The sequence below is a fragment of the Pocillopora damicornis genome, chromosome 8, assembly GCF_964200805.1.
Source record: "Pocillopora damicornis chromosome 8, jaPocDami1.2, whole genome shotgun sequence".
In the NCBI taxonomy this organism is placed as follows: domain Eukaryota; kingdom Metazoa; phylum Cnidaria; class Anthozoa; order Scleractinia; family Pocilloporidae; genus Pocillopora; species Pocillopora damicornis.
The window spans coordinates 21,020,106-21,038,236 of record NC_142677.1 but is presented as its reverse complement, the minus strand read 5'-3'; the positions used below and the strand labels follow the sequence as shown (position 1 = coordinate 21,038,236).

Below are 18,131 nucleotides of genomic sequence, written 5' to 3'. Positions count from 1 at the left end.
CTTTTCCATCCCTTCTTAAAAAAGCGTAGCAGATCCTGTTGCTAAGCGTGAGAGATTTTGCAGAGACATACAAAAGCAACGGCTCCTTGCGCGCACGTGCAGCTTGATATCGCGTCAAGCACTGGCTGCCTAGGCGGCAAGCAGTACTTCAATTCTCGTGAAGCTCAGCATCTGTTTCATTTGCGCGTGCACCAGAACACAGGTGGCTCTAACACTGTCATTTCAAGATCATTTTCTTATGAGAAGCGCATTGATTCTTTTGATTTTATTCTGTCTGATAATTTCCCTTCACAATGCCAAGCAGTATCAAGCTGTGAGCTCTATTTTTGGACACCCAGGCCGCCGGGAATATCTTTTGTAAGACCACCTGAATATGAAACACAATGGAATAACCTGCTTTCTATCATGAGAGCGCCTCTGGCGATGGCTGTGAAGCATATGTTCGTGCGAGTGTTTGGTTCTACAAAGGGTTGAATGGTTTGTATGTGATTGGCGTTAAATGCTCCATTTTCGAAACTACAAGATAAGGCATTTTTGGCGGAGTAGACTCTTAGTAATACCAACTTGACGCCAATTTTTTTTTCTGAATCTTATTACTTTAGAAACTGCGTTTAGATAATTTCAGGTCACTGAATTAGTAAAACAACAAAATAGCTTCGCACGCTTAATTAGCTAAGATCAGCTAAGATTTATAAACGAGTAAGGGGGGGGGAGGGAGGAAAATCTTCTTCTGGAGGAAATAACCATGGATCAAAGGCTTAGCGAAGTAAGAAAAGAATCGACTAGACAATACATTTACAATAAATTATTGAGGAAGGACAGCAGCGCATAGGTACGAGAATAGGATGATCAAGCTGGTCGGTATCTTATGATCAGCTTAAGTGCATAAAGATCGGCTGCGGGAATGATTCCTTCGTCTTTACGACATTGAAAGTGTTAAAGCAGACAATGAACTATTTAAGGACTCTACGTTTAGTTGTCACAAACAGTGCACGCCTTGTTAAAAGTTATTTGAGTAGCTTCGTTTTCAGCAGTTCTTATGCCGATAATCGTACTAAAATGATCAGAGCTTTTACCGCTTACCTGTTGCCCGGATTTATGTATGCCGCATTCAAGTAAAGAAAAGTATTACTGAACTGTTAAGTTAGGACTGATTAGATTTCTCGGTTACCTAATGGGGTTTAAAGCGTTTGTATTTAGGCTTGTTTTAAGAACCACGTTGGTTTGCTTACATCCTCTCTTGGTTCTCGAGGGCATTTACTTCGCCTTTCTGGTTCCATCTATTAATTATGAGATTGCACTTAGTAAGTAGAATCTTTTTTCAAATTAATTTGATGTCAGATCGAATAAAATTGCTATTATGCGATTGCGAGTTATTCTTCGCTCTGGACTCTTCGTTTTCTATCGGAACTGAAAGGTTTACTTTAACATCCTCCCATGCTAACACAAATTTGCGAATGGAGTTCGACTCCAGTTAAGGGCACTCTCCCGGAACTGCTCAAGTAGAAACTTTCCATTATTGGCGCTCGTCCTCACTAGATTGGCTGATTGCTGCCTAGGGAGTCATGCAAATCGACACAGACTGAGTGTTTGCAATTTTTCAGCCAGAATTGTCCACTTTAAATTATTGTTTACGTTCTGGTAACAGTTGAATTGCTAACTTGGTCACTGGCTATCCATCTGTGCGAAACCTTAGAGAGGTATTGAAAGCCCCAATAATTCCATCGGCTATACTTATGCGTTGTAAAGCGCCAAAGGTAGCTCGGTAACAAACGAAGCGGAACTTAATTAAGGGTACGGCTTATTTTAACCATACGAAAGCAATTCACTTTCGACAAAAAAAAAGGAAACAAATGGCGTTTTAGATATCCACGCAGTTTAAATTCAGCATAGAGCTGTTGCGACACAAAAATTTGTAAAAAAATTGAAGTACCCTTGAAGTTTCTCTTGAACTAGTCATGATCATGCTCGTTTGCGTGCTAAACAGCTGCAGTTACTAGGCAGCAGTAGTGCGTATTGATCTTTCTGCCACTCGCAGCGTATTAACTTTCAATTTTAGTAAAAAGATATGACATTTTCCATCTTGCAGGCCTTGTCATTTGTGCACGCAATGGCCATCTGTTTGGACAACTCGTCACGTAACGGAAAAGTAGATTGGCTTGAATATTCGTGTGTATTAGCTGTTGCATAAGTTACACGTCGAAATTTAGACTTTGAGGTAATTGCTCAGCTGAGTTACACTCAATTTCATTTTAAAACGTGAACTTCGAATTCTTTTCAGTGATCGACTTTTTATGGAAACCGGTGAACGGAATGGACAGCAAGAGCTGATGTTATCTTTAAATAACAGAGTATCTGAAAATAAAAACAGTCTTGCACCTTGGACGGATGGATCATGCTATTGAAAGTGACTCGTACTAACGGGTAATGTTATTTCGAAATTTCACAACTCTTCGGAGCCACCTGTAACCTGCAACTGACCTCTTAAATATTCTGCTCAAATAGACGCTCTTACTCGTAAAAGAAAGGAACAGAATTGTGCAATTGCAGGATTAATTCATTGTATGTATAAGTCACAATTAAATGCCGCTGGCAAAAAGTCTCACAAAATATTGTGCAAGATCTATTATCATACTAGCACAACGAGATGTGTGTTTGAAGATCCTTATGTTAATTTTTTCAGGGATGAATTAAAGAGAGAACGTCAGTTGTAAGAAGAAACTGGGCTCATTTGAGGCATCACTTCAGTTAGGTTTGCAGCACTGAAAGGTTTAACAGCTCAGTAAAATAAGTGTATTCTGAAAGCAGATTAATAGTTTTGCAGTCAGTCATACTTCTCTTGGTCTGCAACTGAGACACATCGCAAGGATTCCCGATTCGTTTTTGATCGCAAAAATCTCAACTTCTCTAAGATCAAAATTTAAGCTTTCTCCACCAAGAAAGTGGAAAGTTAAACGTTCAAATTATCATAGGAGACAGTCTTCTGCTTACGCAACAACTCCAGTTCTGAAATAATCTGCCAAGCAAAAAAAAAATTCTTTTCGAAATATATTATGTTTTTACTAAATGACAACTAGGAAATGAGTGCAAAAAACTTAACATCTTTTAGCATTTTTATATTCACTTTATTCCGTTAAAATTTATCTAAAATATAGACAACATAATGTCAATAAGTTACCCGAGGGCTTTTTAACAAATGACTCGTCTATTCGACAAGCGATGAAGTGTCTTTCAGCAAAAGTTACGAAATATACCGTTCAAAGTGTACTAAATATATCATTTTCTACAAATCTGAAAATCAAGCTACCTACACTAGTTAAGTATTATTGAACCTAGTCGCCGTAAATGTCCATCAGCATGTTTGTGTTTGGTTTGCATTTTGTGCCGTGAGCACAATGGCGTTCTAAAAATGCAAATTTTTTACTAGTACTGAAATCAGTTGAGTTCAAGTTTCCGGAACCTCTGCTTTCAAAAAGCAAATTAACAACATTTTGAATGAGTTGGGAAATATCCGAATCTAATCATTATCGACTAAGAATGGTAGAACATCATCATGTATCTCTGCAAGAAATAATTAAATCAAAATTATATTGAACCATAAGTGCATACGAAACAGTCGCTAGGCTAGAGCACACGTGTTGCAGTATTATGTGTTGGCCGCTCTTATTGTTTTGTAAATTCTGTAAACATGACCATGTTGCTTGGTTTATTTTTAGCTCGAGAAAGCCATCGGAGTCAGCCACAGAGGTCCAAATAAAATATATTATAATTTGAGTTGTTCCTGTGTCATAGGTACTTAAAAATAACAGATTAACTATTTGCGTTACCGAAAGTATCAATCCGGTAATAAAAGTTTGGTTTTGGTGTCGCATATGTTTTGGTCAATATATTGTCAATGAAATAATGACAATTTCGAATTTATAAGATCTGACTCTCTTCGATTGAATGTCCATCTTTTTTTAACATTTCCTCGAAATATCCGAAATTCATGAACTTTGAGCTGTCCTTTACGGTTCCTTTTTGTAACAATATTAAATAAGCTTTACCAATAATTATTTTTCACTATATATCAAAGTCGTAGCTGACGATCACAGGTATTAAATCTAAAAAGCGCTTTACATATAAAATCTGCATAAATTTACATTTTAGCGATAAAAAGTTAAAAATGACTTTGAAGCGAATGAAAGGCCGGAAAAGGTTATTATTTTTTGCTATTATTGTCAAAAGTGGTTTGCACTCGTTCAATGCCGACTCTTAGAATCTTTATAATAATTAGATAAACGGTTTTCCTTTCGCCCTTTGCTAAAGACTCGTAGATAACTAAACCGCTTCGCCCAACAGCGACTCAAGCTGCGCGAAGAAATTAAATGATAGTTAACCGATACGCCAAAAAAAACACCCCAAAAATACCTTTGTTATTTCGTCAAACTACTGCAGTTTTTCCTCCTATTACTGAAGATGAGAGAAAGACGGTCTCTACAAACAATTTAAGCAAATGAATTCGTATCACAAAACAGCAAACGAAAGAGACTTTCGCGCAATGTCTTTGTTAATTTCCCTGTGGTAGGAAATAGAATTTATCTCGAACAATTTAATTTGAAACAATTTTGCAATCTAAATTTCCAAGAGTTTAAGCGATAACCCTGATATGCTCGCTAAGGAAGGAAAAGTCTGTGAGAAGCAGTTAAGACAAAATCACGCTTTCTCAGCCGAAATGTCAGTGTTACATTTAGCGAGTGTGATTTCTAAGAGCGAATATGACACAAAATTCCGCTAACTAAAAATTAAGATACTTGACGTTGAATCAAGTCGATGTGTTTCTACCTCCATGAAAAGGCTGTTTTTGAGACGACTTTGGAGGCAAGAAAATGACTCATTTGTGAAGATGATTCACGCGACCACATTAAATGTTAATTGGTTCTGTTTGACATCAACGGCTAGGAATTCCCCACATGTGTAGAGCAGAAAAGAAATATCTCGGCAGCAGTTTGCTCAAATCGCACTCGGATGTCTATGTAGTGATCGTAAAATTTTTTTAGTGTCATTAGCGGTGGGTCGCAAACACGGACTAGCCTGCCAAAGACTTTCCACTAGTTGTTGATAATGGCACGACGTCGCGTCTCCACTTGGTACACGTGGTCGTAAATTGTAGGCAACAACGCCGAAGACAACAACATAAAGATTTTCTGATCCATAAGGCTGTTCTCTTGTTAACAATTGCCATAAACAAATTCCCAGAGAATAAATGTCAGCTTTAGGAGTTGGTGGTTCTCCTTTCAGCAGTTCTGGTGCCCTATAGGCAAACGTCCCTGTCAGGTATGAATAGGTTGGGCTAGCAGGTAGATTCTCATCGCCTTCGTCTAACACTTGACTACAACCGAAATCGCCCAGTTTGCAAATGTCCTTAGAATCCACCAAAATATTGGCCGGTTTAACGTCTAAATGCGCTATATCCTGTGCATGAATAAACTCCAAGGCCATTGTTATGTGAGAAGCGAATTTCATTCGTCTTTCTTCATTAATATCCTCCTTCTCATTGTCCAAAATATTTCTTAATGTTCTTGGCCCAGCAAACTCCATGACGATCACTCTCTCGGATAAAGGACAATCTAGACTCGAGGCTGCTAGAGTTCGAACGATATGAGGATGACAAAAGGATGCTATAGAGGTCTCCGCTTGAAAGCTCTGCAACACTGCTCGAGGATTTTTTGAGTTCGTATTCATTTTTTTAACCGCCACAGTTTTCCCGAGGTATTTTCCTTCGTAGACTGAGCCAAATCCTCCACTTCCGAGAAGTTTTGAGACTTGGACTAGAGCTGCTTCATCGTCGGAGAGAATTTCAATTTCTCGGACAAAGGCCTTGCATTGAGGGACCATTGTTTCCATAGACCGACTGCGAATTAGCGAAAGGTTATCACTCGCCAGCATTTGTTAAGGGGAAATTCGCCTCGATCCAAGAGCTTTTAAATTGTTTTCAGTCAGTTTCTTGAAACGCTTGTGAGTCTGGCCTTAGCCTGGGAAGGCCAGCTTCGCAACGGTGCCTTTAAAGCGAAGTCCAGCTTCTTGGCTCCAGGAGGCTCTTCCGTTGAAGTCGCCCGCAACTTCGGTGGAAATGCAAGCCACTGTCCTATTCAGCTGATGTAAAACAAGCAAACAGCTGGTTAGTGAGGTTGACATTTAAAGCGTTAACCAATCACAGCGCGTGTTAGGTAGTTTTTTCTTTGTTACCCGCCAGAGAGGCGTGACTGCGAGGCAGCCTTTTATTACATGCTTTCAACGCGTGCAAACTCGCTCGATTGTAAGAGTAATTTATGACAACGGAAGCAAGACTGAAACCGATCTCAGCTTTCCTGTGCGTTGTGTCTGGCCAATATATGCCTTGAGGTCTAATGCTATTTTATTCGTTTCGAAGCAAGATTTCTTATCGTACCGGCATGAACTAATGTCAATTAGGTCATAATAATAGCGATCGTGAATTATTAAGCAGTTTCCTTCGTAATCGTTCTCCGCTTTTCCTTCGAATGGCCTTTTCATCAACGCTCGCTCAATGTCTGTTCCGTGCATAAAGAGGCGTGCCTCTCGACTCGATCGACCCAGAAACAACAAATGCTATTCTGTAAAGCAAGGACAGTTAGCAAACGCGTCAAAGATTGGTTTTCAAAGTATTACGCATTTGTTTGCGATAGGCTGTCAGATATCGTATTTAAAGCCAGCCTCAATGAAATTCAATAGAATTTATTCAACAAGTTATCGCATTATCCGCTCATGCGTGGAATCGAACTTTTTTACGATCTTTTGTTCACGAACCTTTGATCTGATATCGAGATAGCTGAGTTGCATCATGATGAACGCGATATATCATCGAATGATTGAAGATTCTTTGGAGAACAGTACTTGAAATTGAGTTTTGAGGGAAACGGTACAGCAGAAGTACCCGTAAAATCACCAGTTTTGCGTCGCAACTTGTACAAAGCACTGGTAATTTGTCGCTTAGCTGCTTCCTTTGTCTGATACCTTCCAATGACCCTTGAAAGGAAAGTTCTTTGAGCAGGTAACATTCTCGTAAACAGCTGCTCGGTTGAACAGAGAAAAAATTCTCGCCGGATTGTTATGAGTGGTTCCAGAATAAATAGAACTAAATTCTCACCTCCGAGTTGATCTTGCTCATTGGCATCGAACAGCGCGCGTCGCTCGCCTGTTGACAAAGCAATGCCCAGCCAATATGACAATGTCGTTTTCCTATTCAATGAAACTCCTTAAGGCTTCCTGTGCTCAAATGCGCAAGACAGCTGGCTTTTTTGTCGCGGTTGGTTGACAAATTCACAGAAAAGCGCAACACAATTTTCAGGATGTAGTCGAGCTGGATTTTGAGTAAAAACTTCAATGGTTTGACCAGTTGTACTCAACAAACCTTTCTTTTTTGTTCGATATCAGTCAGACGCTACGATAGAATACGACGAAAAAAGAAACAAAACAAAAGAAAGAGACGTTTCCCAGGGCAAATTTTTTTAATTACAAGTACCTGGCAAATACTGTGGCATTTGTTCAGACGTCGACCTTTTTCACGATCTTCTTACGAAAACAGTGTATGGCCAAAAAGGAGATTGAAGTACGAAAGATACCTCAATATTTGGGTATTTAAATATTACTTACAGTCGCATAATAAATGCTTCCTCCTACAATCTTCTTTGGCAAATTAATCGATAGCTCGGAATTGGTTTATCAATGAACAGACATAAATAAAAGAGATCATCTATCTATGCAATTACATGCGTTCGATTCTAGTCAGAAATGTTGGACCACTCTCAAATTAGTAATGTGCACGCCTGAGTAAAGACTAGCTCAAATTTCTATCTTGAATCTATAAAACACTGTAACTTGGCCGGATTGCAGTTGCTCTGGTGCGTAGATATCTGAGCTCAGTCTCCTCCATTGGAGCCGGGTGATAATCCAGTTGCTGAAGATTAGTTCATTGCAGGTGTTTTGTTGTTCATTGCTTATTTTACATTTTTCCTGCTAAAATTGCTCAGCTCTAGGTCCACGTAAAATACTTTCGTTCTTAGTAAAGAGAGACTTGGAAAGAATTAATACAAAGCAGATCAGAGGTAAACAATAACTCGAAACAAACGTAGTAAGTGAGCAATTAAGCATGAATGGTCTCAAAGCCGTGATCAGCGTCATGAATCTGTAGGTCTTCCTTGGTACGTTTTAAAAAAAAAAAGGGGAAAAACACGACTTGAGGAATAAGGAAAAAAACTATAAATGTGTTGACGGGTTTAAAAGAAGTCTCTTTACTTTCACTTAGGTAAAACGAAGATTTATCAAATAAATTATGGCATGAGTTCTGTTGATTGGTCATGAGAGTTTACTTCATTTCCGCCGGAAGTAGAGTGCGCTGGTACACCGTTAGAGCGAAAAAACAACATCAAATAACAACCTAAAAGCGACAATTTATTGCCTCGCACAGACAGCCTTTTTTTTCTTTTGTGTTTCGGTTGTTTTCGTTTGTTTTGTTCTAGGATTTTTTTCCTAACTTTGAAATATCGATACATTTTAAAATAATTTGTCAATGTGTATTAGCAAGAAATAAATTATACTATAAGCAATTTTCCTTTTTCTTTCTTTTCACGTTTTATAATTATTATTTTTTTTTGGATTGAAAGTTAGTTTTAAAATTGTCGAGAGAGAGCTGAGTGTAAGTGCTGCTTGAAGAACGGCCCGAACGGTCGGGAATGGCGTGGTCACAAATTCATTTCGTAAGCCAGAGGGGATCACGGGGAATCACTCACTTTGTTTCCCAGTCTCTTTCCTTCGCTCTCTAAACCAATGCTCTGCCCATGTGCCCCTGCTCATTTGATTGTTTTGCTCTGCTATTCCGTTTGTTTGTTGGTTGGTTTTTCTTATTTCGTCCTAGGTTCGAAACAGTTTCACCTACTGCGGAAGTCATTAATTAACCAAGAGCCAAGTTCAGAATAAGTGAAACTGTGTATCCTATTTGGTCTCTTGTGTAGATGAATTTATTGGCGAAGGATATCAGCTAATAGGGACCTTTAGCAGTTAGGACGGCAACGTCAAGAGAGACTTCGATTTAAAAAGAAATATATATTTTTAGTTGGAATCTCGCGAATTACTGGATGTGTTTACCTTCTCTTACAGCGCCACAAGTTAACCTCAGCATAACGTATGAGAGCGGCGTTGAGTTCCAAATGAAAACTTAAATAATTTACTGTCGGGGTTTCCTTTCTCGAACCACGCAAAGTTTGATGAATTTACGTTGTTTTTTTGCAGATGACGGCTAAGAAATGTACACAGTTTTAAAACGCACGTGCTGAGCTATTGTTCTGCTGACTAGATCTTTTGTTTTGCCACGTTTACCGTTACCGTCGCCGTAGTGGTTTGCTAAAGGTCCATGGTGTTTGCCTTCAACGAAATCAGACTAATGACAAGCATTCTCTCTATCTAACACTTTTATCGTACTTTTATTCCGGTTAGCTATTTCTACTTCAAATTGTGACTTTAGCCAGTTAGATCACTTTATATCCTCAAGCAAAATTTACAGTTGTATAAATTTCAATGAGAGGGTGACAATATTATGCAAAGAGTTTATACGTGATGCGTGACAAAGCCTGAAATTAATACGCGACGTGAGAATTTTTACAGTGGGATTTTAAGTTTTACTTTTTGAATTCGTGACGCCTGAAATGTTGTTTAAATTACACTTGACGCGTGAATTTTTAAGAAATAAATACGTAAAACGGGATCAGGACCCCCTTACCCCTCCTCGCTTCCTTTTTGCTACCCTCGAATGATACGTCAGTCAGGAAGAAGTAATTAAGATATTTATGATATTTTTATAAATAAACATATCTGCTCCTGCTATTGTCATTACAAAATAAGACTTAGATATGAAGAAGTACACACATTTGCGGCGCAAATTCGTCAAAAGCGTCTGATTTCATTTTCAAAAATTTGGCGATGAAATATCACTATTCCAATTCTAGTTGTGTTGGTTTTAGGGCCGAGTCGATAAAGATCTCGCGTGCAGGCTCTGTAAATACGATAGCTTATAAGAGGTCAGAAACGAATCAATTTAGAAATCAATCATTCACATTATTCAAAGTTTGGCATTTGTATTAAAAAATATTTTTAAAGGATGGTGATCCACTTTCACAATAGAGGCCGGCTGAAAGTCGTTAAACAAAACATTAGCGTAAGAGTAAAGTAAATTGATATCGACTCCAGAGGGAGCGAGAACTTGCACCGTTACGTAATAATCTCAATTGCCAGTTTTGATTTTAGCCTTTAACTCTCCATAATAAAAAAAAAAAAATTGAAAAATAAGTTTTTGCCTTGTCATATTCCCATAAAGTTTTTACGTTCTATGAGTGTTTTGTTCAAATTAGAACAGCTTTGTAGATAGCAAGTACCATGATAAAACAAATGAAACTACTTGATACTCAAAATCAATGAAGATGAAAAGTATAAAATACATTATCTCTGTATACTTACTCCAAAGTCTTCTTGTTTGCAAAAAAATTTTAGTCGTAAATATAGCTGTTGTTTCACTGTCTGATCGTCTTAATTTAATCGGCCTATAGTGTCGTGCCATGTACGACTCGAAACAAACTGAATTTATCCGGTGCGAATAAGCTCTCAGAGTTTGCAGCCGAGTTTCGAGGGCTGGAGAATGAAAGAAAAGAGTATTTAAACCATTTTTTTAAGTTCGGAAAGAAGCCGTTGAGCGGAAAAGCTGGAGGTCATGGCAAATCAAAATAAAGAATGTATGTTTATACATATATATATGTATATATTTACCATACCTTAGTCCGACGATTCGCCTTCGTCGTTAGGCTTAGATCGATATCAGTTGGATTAATAGTATAATTCAAATTGAAACTGAGCAGATACGCGTATTTGCAAGCTATAAATTGCAGATCTTACCAGTTGAACGGCTTGTCAAGGAATAGCCTCTGTCAAGTGGATGCTTTCAAAATAACAGATGCAATTTAACTTGCACATGTGTGGAGTAGGAGGGAAAAGGCGCCAATATGCATGACTTAAATACGTGGTAACCATTGATTAATTCAACTAGAAAAGGCCGCACGTACGTGAACAGAATAACTAAAGGTTCAGAAAAGTGTTAGATATTTATGAACATGGCAGGTTTTTGAAAAAACTGGTGACTTTTTTTAATAAAATTCCTTTCAGTTGTAAATAAATTGGGAATTTAAAAGAAAATTAAAACGGCTGATAAAAGAATTTTCTAGACAGGTCGATCTGGCAGTGATACGCATGAGTTCGGAAGTTTTAATGTTGACATAAGTGTTGTGGAAATTCCGGTTCCGCGCTCGAGGTAATAGGTTTTTAGTAGCGTGAACTTAGATGTATTTAAATCTAGCTAAAAGATAACAAATGGAACCCGTCTTTTGGCAGGCTGGCGACAGGTATACGTGGTCAAATGATGAATTCATTTTTCTGAATAGTAAGATATAATGGGAGATTATTCATCTTGGGATATTCCCAGAGTCAATTTGATATGAAAAAACTTTTCCACCCTTGAAAAACAACTCCACGCTTATTGTCTCGACTCAGCTGTAGTTGATTGTTTTGCAAATGAGTCTGAAATTTGACTCAAGGCTCTGCAATTGTTTAGCCAGACTAGTAGACAAAACGTTAAAGACGAAGAGGAAGAGTAAGTGATGAATGAGAAGACAATTTGACACACAGTGGCGGTCTACACCAATGAAATGTGGGCAAGTCAAAAAAATAAACAAAACAGAGATGTCGCCCATGCCGCCTGCTTTCACCTAAAGGCCAAGTTTAGGTTAAAAAAATGTCCAAAGTTTCTTAATAAATAGATGCCTCAGACGGAAATTTGAAGATAAACATCACAATCGATGGAAATTCAAGGAAGTGCCAGTTGCCGTGCATAAACTGATTTTTTAACTTCGAGGATTTGGCGTGGTTTCAGGTTTCATTCAAATCACTCGTGGAAAAATAAGGTAAAGAAAAATATCTTAAAGAGCAATAATTATCCAAGATTGTCTGATAAATAGATGGTGGAAGTTGGAAAAGAGTGGGAGGAGGGGTTGAGTGAAAGAAAAATAAAAAGAACGCAGTTCTGAGCAACTCCGCATAACAGCAGTAGACTTTTGATTCCAATATAAGAAGACGTAACGGACATGAAATATTGGTTATTTGCTGGTGAACACCACTGACCGACGCTTTGAAAATGAGACCTCGGGCTGCATTTTTTCGAGTCGGATGTCAAAATTTTTCACTGTACGGGCCAACCTTAACTTGATGGATAATATTCTCATAATTTTTTCCTTCCTCTTTTAAATCACTTTGGTTGGCTGCGGAAACTGGTTTCTAAATGACTTGAGTGAGCTCAAATATGTTGACAAGCTGATGGGTAACATTTGATTTGCCGTCTAAAAACCTAACGTGTTTTCCCAATCCTTCAATGAAAGAATCTCAGAAATAAAAATATTTATTGATTCAGCGAAGTTCTGACTTGTAATCATAATACAATCATCAAGGGTAGCTCTACCTCCGCCGTAGCTCTACCTTTTTGTTTTGACCAAACAAACACATTTCTCTTTTTGAAAGCATTTCGACAATTTTCCTTTAGAATTTTAATTGATAGTATTCACCATTTTAAGATACGGAATTGAAATTAATTAAAAGATAAATCTTTCAATATATTATTTCATGTTATGGTTAATGAAAAAAATGCAGCGAAGCGAACTGAGTTTAACCATTAAACTAAAGAAAGAAAATGAATAGGAGTGCTCTTGACTGCCATGTAAACTACTTGCAAAATAAACCCCAGAAAGCGATTTTTGTACCCCCCCCCCCCGAAAAAAAGATATTTCAAGTTTTGAATTGTTAAGTCTCTCTGCTTGGAAAATAATGAATATATTTTGAGAGCTGTAATCAAAATCGGCGCAGAGAAAATGTACATCAGTTCAATTATTGTTTATAAGAACCCAGACGGCCTACTTTGCTTACATGAAAATTCAAATTCAATTTTCTAATTGAGAGCAATGTCGACAAGTAAAATACAATTAAAATAGCAAAAAAAAAAAAAAAAGCAAGTAAACCAAACCAACTCAACAACGACGACAACAAAAGAAGCTAAGCCAAATACTTGCTTCTAAGTAAGACAAGTGTACAAAGAGCTTTGAATAATAACTTTTAGGTGCAAAAAAATTGGTTCTTAATTACACAAGCGTCAAAACCCAGGTGTTATATCGGCGATGACAATACGTTCTATTTCACATTTTTTTTTTATTTTCAATAGACCGTAAAAGCTACCAGAGTATTGTACCATTCTCATCGACAAAGAACCACGAGGGAACCATAATATTCTTTGACTGTCCTTGTATGGACACTGAGTAACAGTCAATTGTTGTCAATGAAAAGGGATTAACGAAATAAGTTAATTACGAAGAGAGATCAGTTCGACAGCTGCAATGGGTTTGTATCGATTGCATTTATTCGGGTGACAATATATGTCAAAATAAGTCGATGTGGCCAAAAAAATTATTCAGTTTCGATTTGACAGTTTGAAAAAATTTTCTCATAAAATTAAATGAACTAAAGAAAAGGATTAAATTTTGTCATTCTAATCAATGACAACAGAAAATAATTGGACATTCAGTTGTCAGTACGTTTTCCTATTACTTTATGCAAATAATTTCGTATGTTAATCTTGCCTGGATTGCTTCCACTTACCAAAGATTTAGTTGTCGACTTTAGGAAATTATCCTCTCCTAAGATGTCAGACCCTACAAGGAAATAAACGAGTTAATAAAATAGATATGTAAAACATTTCTTTTTTTTCCAGTGAATTTCGAAAATGGCTGTATTTGTCGGCAAAAAATGATAATATGCAAAGAGAAATATAATTTCCTCCACTGAAATGAATAATATAACTTTACATTCATTAATGGATAAAGGGTCTGCGACGTCGCTGCTTTGCAGGGCAGTTTCAAATAGCGTCAGAGGAAAACGTACATTTTTCAGTGAAGAATTAATCACTCATGCCACTGACATCATAATTCCACGGAATAAACAGATAAACTTTTTTTGCCAAAACGTTTCGGCATCGAATGTCACAGTACAATCCCAGTGGACAGGACTGCTTGAACTATACAGGGGTTTCAGTGATAGCTGCTTACCAACGGTCTACCGCTGTCTGTTTAGCCTGCGATAAGGCCCTCTCGTTTGAGTTTTGCCCTACGGCTCAGCCGCTAGTTACACCGTCAGCAGCCGCTGGAAAATGTTTCTTAACCACTGGAACTATGTACAAATATATTTTTGCTCAAATTTAACAGTAATTTCGAATTCAGCGAATATACTTGTTTCAGGTTTTTTTGCCATATCTATAATCATGTTTACCATCTATTGCTTGAAAAAAAAACCTACCCTGTGGCTAAATTGTCAGAAGCAGAATTAACTACAGCAGTCGAAAGAAACATTTAGTAATGCTCACTACGAGTAATAAAAAGGAGCGTTTAACTACCTGGCCAGGTAATCTTTTCTAACGAGTTTTTTTGTCGCGGCTTTTTCCCGGTAGTCTTTTTTGAATGAAATTTCCTTAATTTCATGAAAAGGCTTCCCATGAAAGCACATGTTTTTCGTGTTGGCTCACAGGTTTTGGCAAATCATAACTAAAAATATTTGGTACGTAGTAGCTGGCGGTCGGCCAGGTTTTCGTAACTAATTGCTTTCCAACACCTACTCTGGCACCTGCCCTCAGCGGAGAGCAAAAAAATCTGGCACTTTCTTAGACAAACAGTGAATTTACTTCTCTTTAAAGCAATCATCTGAACCATTGATTAAGGACAAATTAACCGGTAACCGTTCCTGCTCAACGAAAACACACGCTTCTAAAAAAAAAACTTACCAACACCAAGTCAAACTGCACGTCAGTTTCAAACACTCGCTAGTTTTAGTTTTCAAGGAGTAAATTTCATAAAAATAAGTTCCAAATAAATTGATGGGGTCAAGGTTTCTCTGGTAACCGGCTCTTTTTAATGTTCAACAGTGGTAACTTGGTAACTTCTACAAAAGTACTTTTGAAAGCTGCCAGTGAGTTTGGAAGTAGAAAACTCTAAAGTCAAATGGTTTGTGATGTAAATGAGAAAATTCCCCGAGTCCAATATTGACTACTAGCTCGTATGAAGTTTAATTTTGCGAAAATTAAATCGAACATTATTCAGCCTCTTTGAGCCAGGGACAAGTTTTACATGAATGCGCAGAGTTAATTTAAGATTACCATCTACTTATCAAGGTTACCTTTTCTTCTTTTTGTCACTTTAGTTTACGTTCTCTCTCCCTTCAAGGCATGAGAGGGAGTGTGAAAATCGCAGGAAACAAAGTCAAATAATTATTCTAATTACGGACACCGGCCCAGTGTACGATCGTAATGTTGTAAAATTAATGTTTATTATTGCGTTGAAGTGAACTTGAACTTGACCTTGACCTTAGGTAAAGATCATTGGCATACTGGATGCAAATTGCTTCGCAGCTGAACCAGTATCATTAAGCCGAGGAGTTAAGTAGCAAAAATATTACAAAGAGTTTGATTGAGACAAATTTTCCCAAACTGCCATTGAATAGTTAAGAAGAAGGACGCCACGAACAATAAACAATCAAGTAGGTGTGAACAGACAGCGTGCGACATTTGCAGTGGACTGAACATAACAACTGTGTAAAGCTTGCAAGGCGTAAAGGAAGTCAGGGACCCGAGTAGAACAGAGAGCTAGCTTTGGCTGGTACTGAAGAGCTCAGCTGTAAACACCAATTGATAAGATGAGATTTTTACCTTTGGTCATGGGTCCAGGAGCGGAAATAGACAGAAAATGGCTACTTGCCTTTGTGTTCCCTCGTCAAAGTAATTACTCTGTCTAAGTCCAAGTAAAGAAATGATCCTCGTAGGAGAGTTACAACTAAACACATTGCAGATGGGAGGCCTGAAAAGAATTTTAGCGTCAACGTGACTCGACCACCTGCCCGGCTTCCAGATACTTGAATGGCGCCCCGAGTCAATTGAGCCTCTTGTTGAAAGCGAGGCGAATTTCACAAGCTTCTTTGTTTTATTTAAATACTGTCTGATTGGGGTTTTGACGTAATTCAAGAATTCCTTCCCTAGCGAAAAAATTATGGAGTCTCAGTAAGAGTTGACGTATTGCGTGGTACCTCATATGGTTTATGATCAGTTGCCGAAAATTTCCGAGCATTTGCGAGTTCATATTCGGTGCGCATCGATGATGATCGGTACATATTCGCATTGATCAACCTTAGTTACCATGATATAACCATCTGATAATTCATTTGATAGATTACGATCCATTCCCTCTTTCACTGGGTGAGACGAACTACACCAGAAAAGAAAGAATGTGTCTATTCATTGAAGGCTCAAAGTGCGAAAATATGCGGTCTAACGCTCTGACAACAAGAATCTTCCTCTAACTAAGCACAAGAGAACCCATTATGTCCGGCCATATACATAATGTAACTAAACTGAGTTCAGTTAAGGGTGACAGCTACCTGCAAAAGCGACCAATCAAATCGTGGTTTGATAAACAACAGGTCACGAGACTAAAATAAAAAAATTGACAATATCTATCATCGCTATTTTCGTCAGAAAATTCACATATCATATGTTTTTCTCAGTTTTTCATCGGCAAGGCTTTGATGAGATGTATTTTTTTTCGCGTTGGCTAACCTTTTATTTATAATACTTATCGGTTTCCATGAATTGCAACTGAAATGAAATCTTCTTACCTACGATAATTTGCTTCAAAAATTGAAAATATCTTTATATATGTTAGGTCGATGCAAACCATATCAGTATCTACTGGATCACTGTAATTCTATTAACACACACTTCTACAAAGATAGGTCACATTACTCGTTCGGTGATGAACGGTAGAATTAAAGAGGAGGGCGGAATTCTTTTTTTCTGGCTATCACAGTTTTAGCTTCCGGCCTCGGAGACAAAGCAAAATATAGCAATAAACTTACCTCACAGCTTGACAAAGCAGTTTAATTCCAGCAGCTTAGCAGTAGAGAGAATAATGAAGTCATGCACGTCCATATCAGCTCAAAATTCCACTAAATATATCCTCAGATTACGAGAAAAGAGACAACAAAAGCACTTAAAACCAAGGTATGGCAAGCCACTGGTACTTTCAACCCTGGGGCCGTGTAAAAGTTAGAGAATTGAGAAAGATTTTATCTGAGCCCACGGCTTTTTTGGTCGGTGAAGTTCACCGATTAGTTAATCGTGGTCCCTTTTGGTCCCCCCGGGAGGTTCTCAGTTTTCCGGGTGAAACTGAGGACGAAATGAAGTTATACGCGTTGACGAAAGATGGGCTTGAGGTTTTTAGAAAGGTTTCCAAGAAACTCACGATATACCCAAGAACCGCGCTGCTGAATTTTCGCTTGAGTCTGGGAACCAATTAAGCAAAAGACTTGCAATGCCAATACCACGTGGCAATAGTAATAGTAAAAAAAAAAGAAAAGAAAAGTAAAAAAGAAGGAAAAAGGAAAAAAACAAACATTTAATAACTCTTCCCAAGAGAAACGGTTTTATTTGTTAACCCTTTAACTCCCCAAATCTAATTAGAAATTCCCCTTACTGTCTGCCATACAGTTCTTGTGTGATGTTAGTTTAAAGAATTTGGTATTGGATCAACTAGTAATCCCCTAGTTGAAAATTTTCTTTATTCTCATCACTTATCTGCGTGATATTGTATTGACATTGAAAGGAGAAATTCTTTCTTGGCCATTCATGGAAGTTAAAGGTTAAGATTCAAGGAAAACAAAATGAACAGTTTTCCAGGGAACCAGTCGGTAAGTGATTCGTTATGTGGCACGACGAGGAAATTAGGAGACACAATGTGAAAACAAAACGAACATGTACTGATAAATTACAGGTTGGCTCGTAAGAGCGCAAAACTACAATGCTTCAATCACGCTTTGCACGCGTGCATCGGCGGTTGTCGGTCAACATCGCACTGTTACCCTCTGACGTCATAGATTTTGCCATTTTCCTCGGTCAGCGACTTTTGACAGGGAGGCAGTTTCACTGTTGAAGGTCATGTGACCCCGATGAG

General features: G+C 37.9%; 1 protein-coding gene across 5 annotated transcripts; it reads right to left on the bottom strand.

Annotated features, from left to right (window-relative positions):
* Positions 1-3,103: 3,103 nt before the first annotated feature.
* LOC113668602 (serine/threonine-protein kinase mos) lies at positions 3,104-17,253 on the bottom strand. Of its 5 annotated transcripts, none has more exons than XM_027184540.2 (3): positions 17,038-17,253; positions 13,741-13,793; positions 3,104-6,135 (listed from the first exon to the last, which is right to left on the bottom strand). In XM_027184540.2, exon 3 carries the CDS (start codon positions 5,926-5,928, stop codon positions 4,993-4,995), a length of 936 nt encoding a protein of 311 aa, XP_027040341.2. In that variant the 5' UTR covers positions 5,929-6,135; positions 13,741-13,793; positions 17,038-17,253; the 3' UTR covers positions 3,104-4,992. The 5 variants fall into 5 exon arrangements, with proteins under 5 accessions (XP_027040341.2, XP_089070080.1, XP_027040342.2 ...); XM_089213954.1 differs by lacking the exon at positions 17,038-17,253 and adding an exon at positions 14,531-14,674; XM_027184541.2 differs by lacking the exons at positions 13,741-13,793; positions 17,038-17,253 and adding an exon at positions 10,942-11,052.
* Positions 17,254-18,131: the final 878 nt, after the last annotated feature.

Bases quoted from the DNA above. Each gene is read 5' to 3' on its own strand.
- LOC113668602 (XM_027184540.2), bottom strand. From the start codon at position 5,928: ATGCTGGCGAGTGATAACCTTTCGCTAATTCGCAGTCGGTCTATGGAA.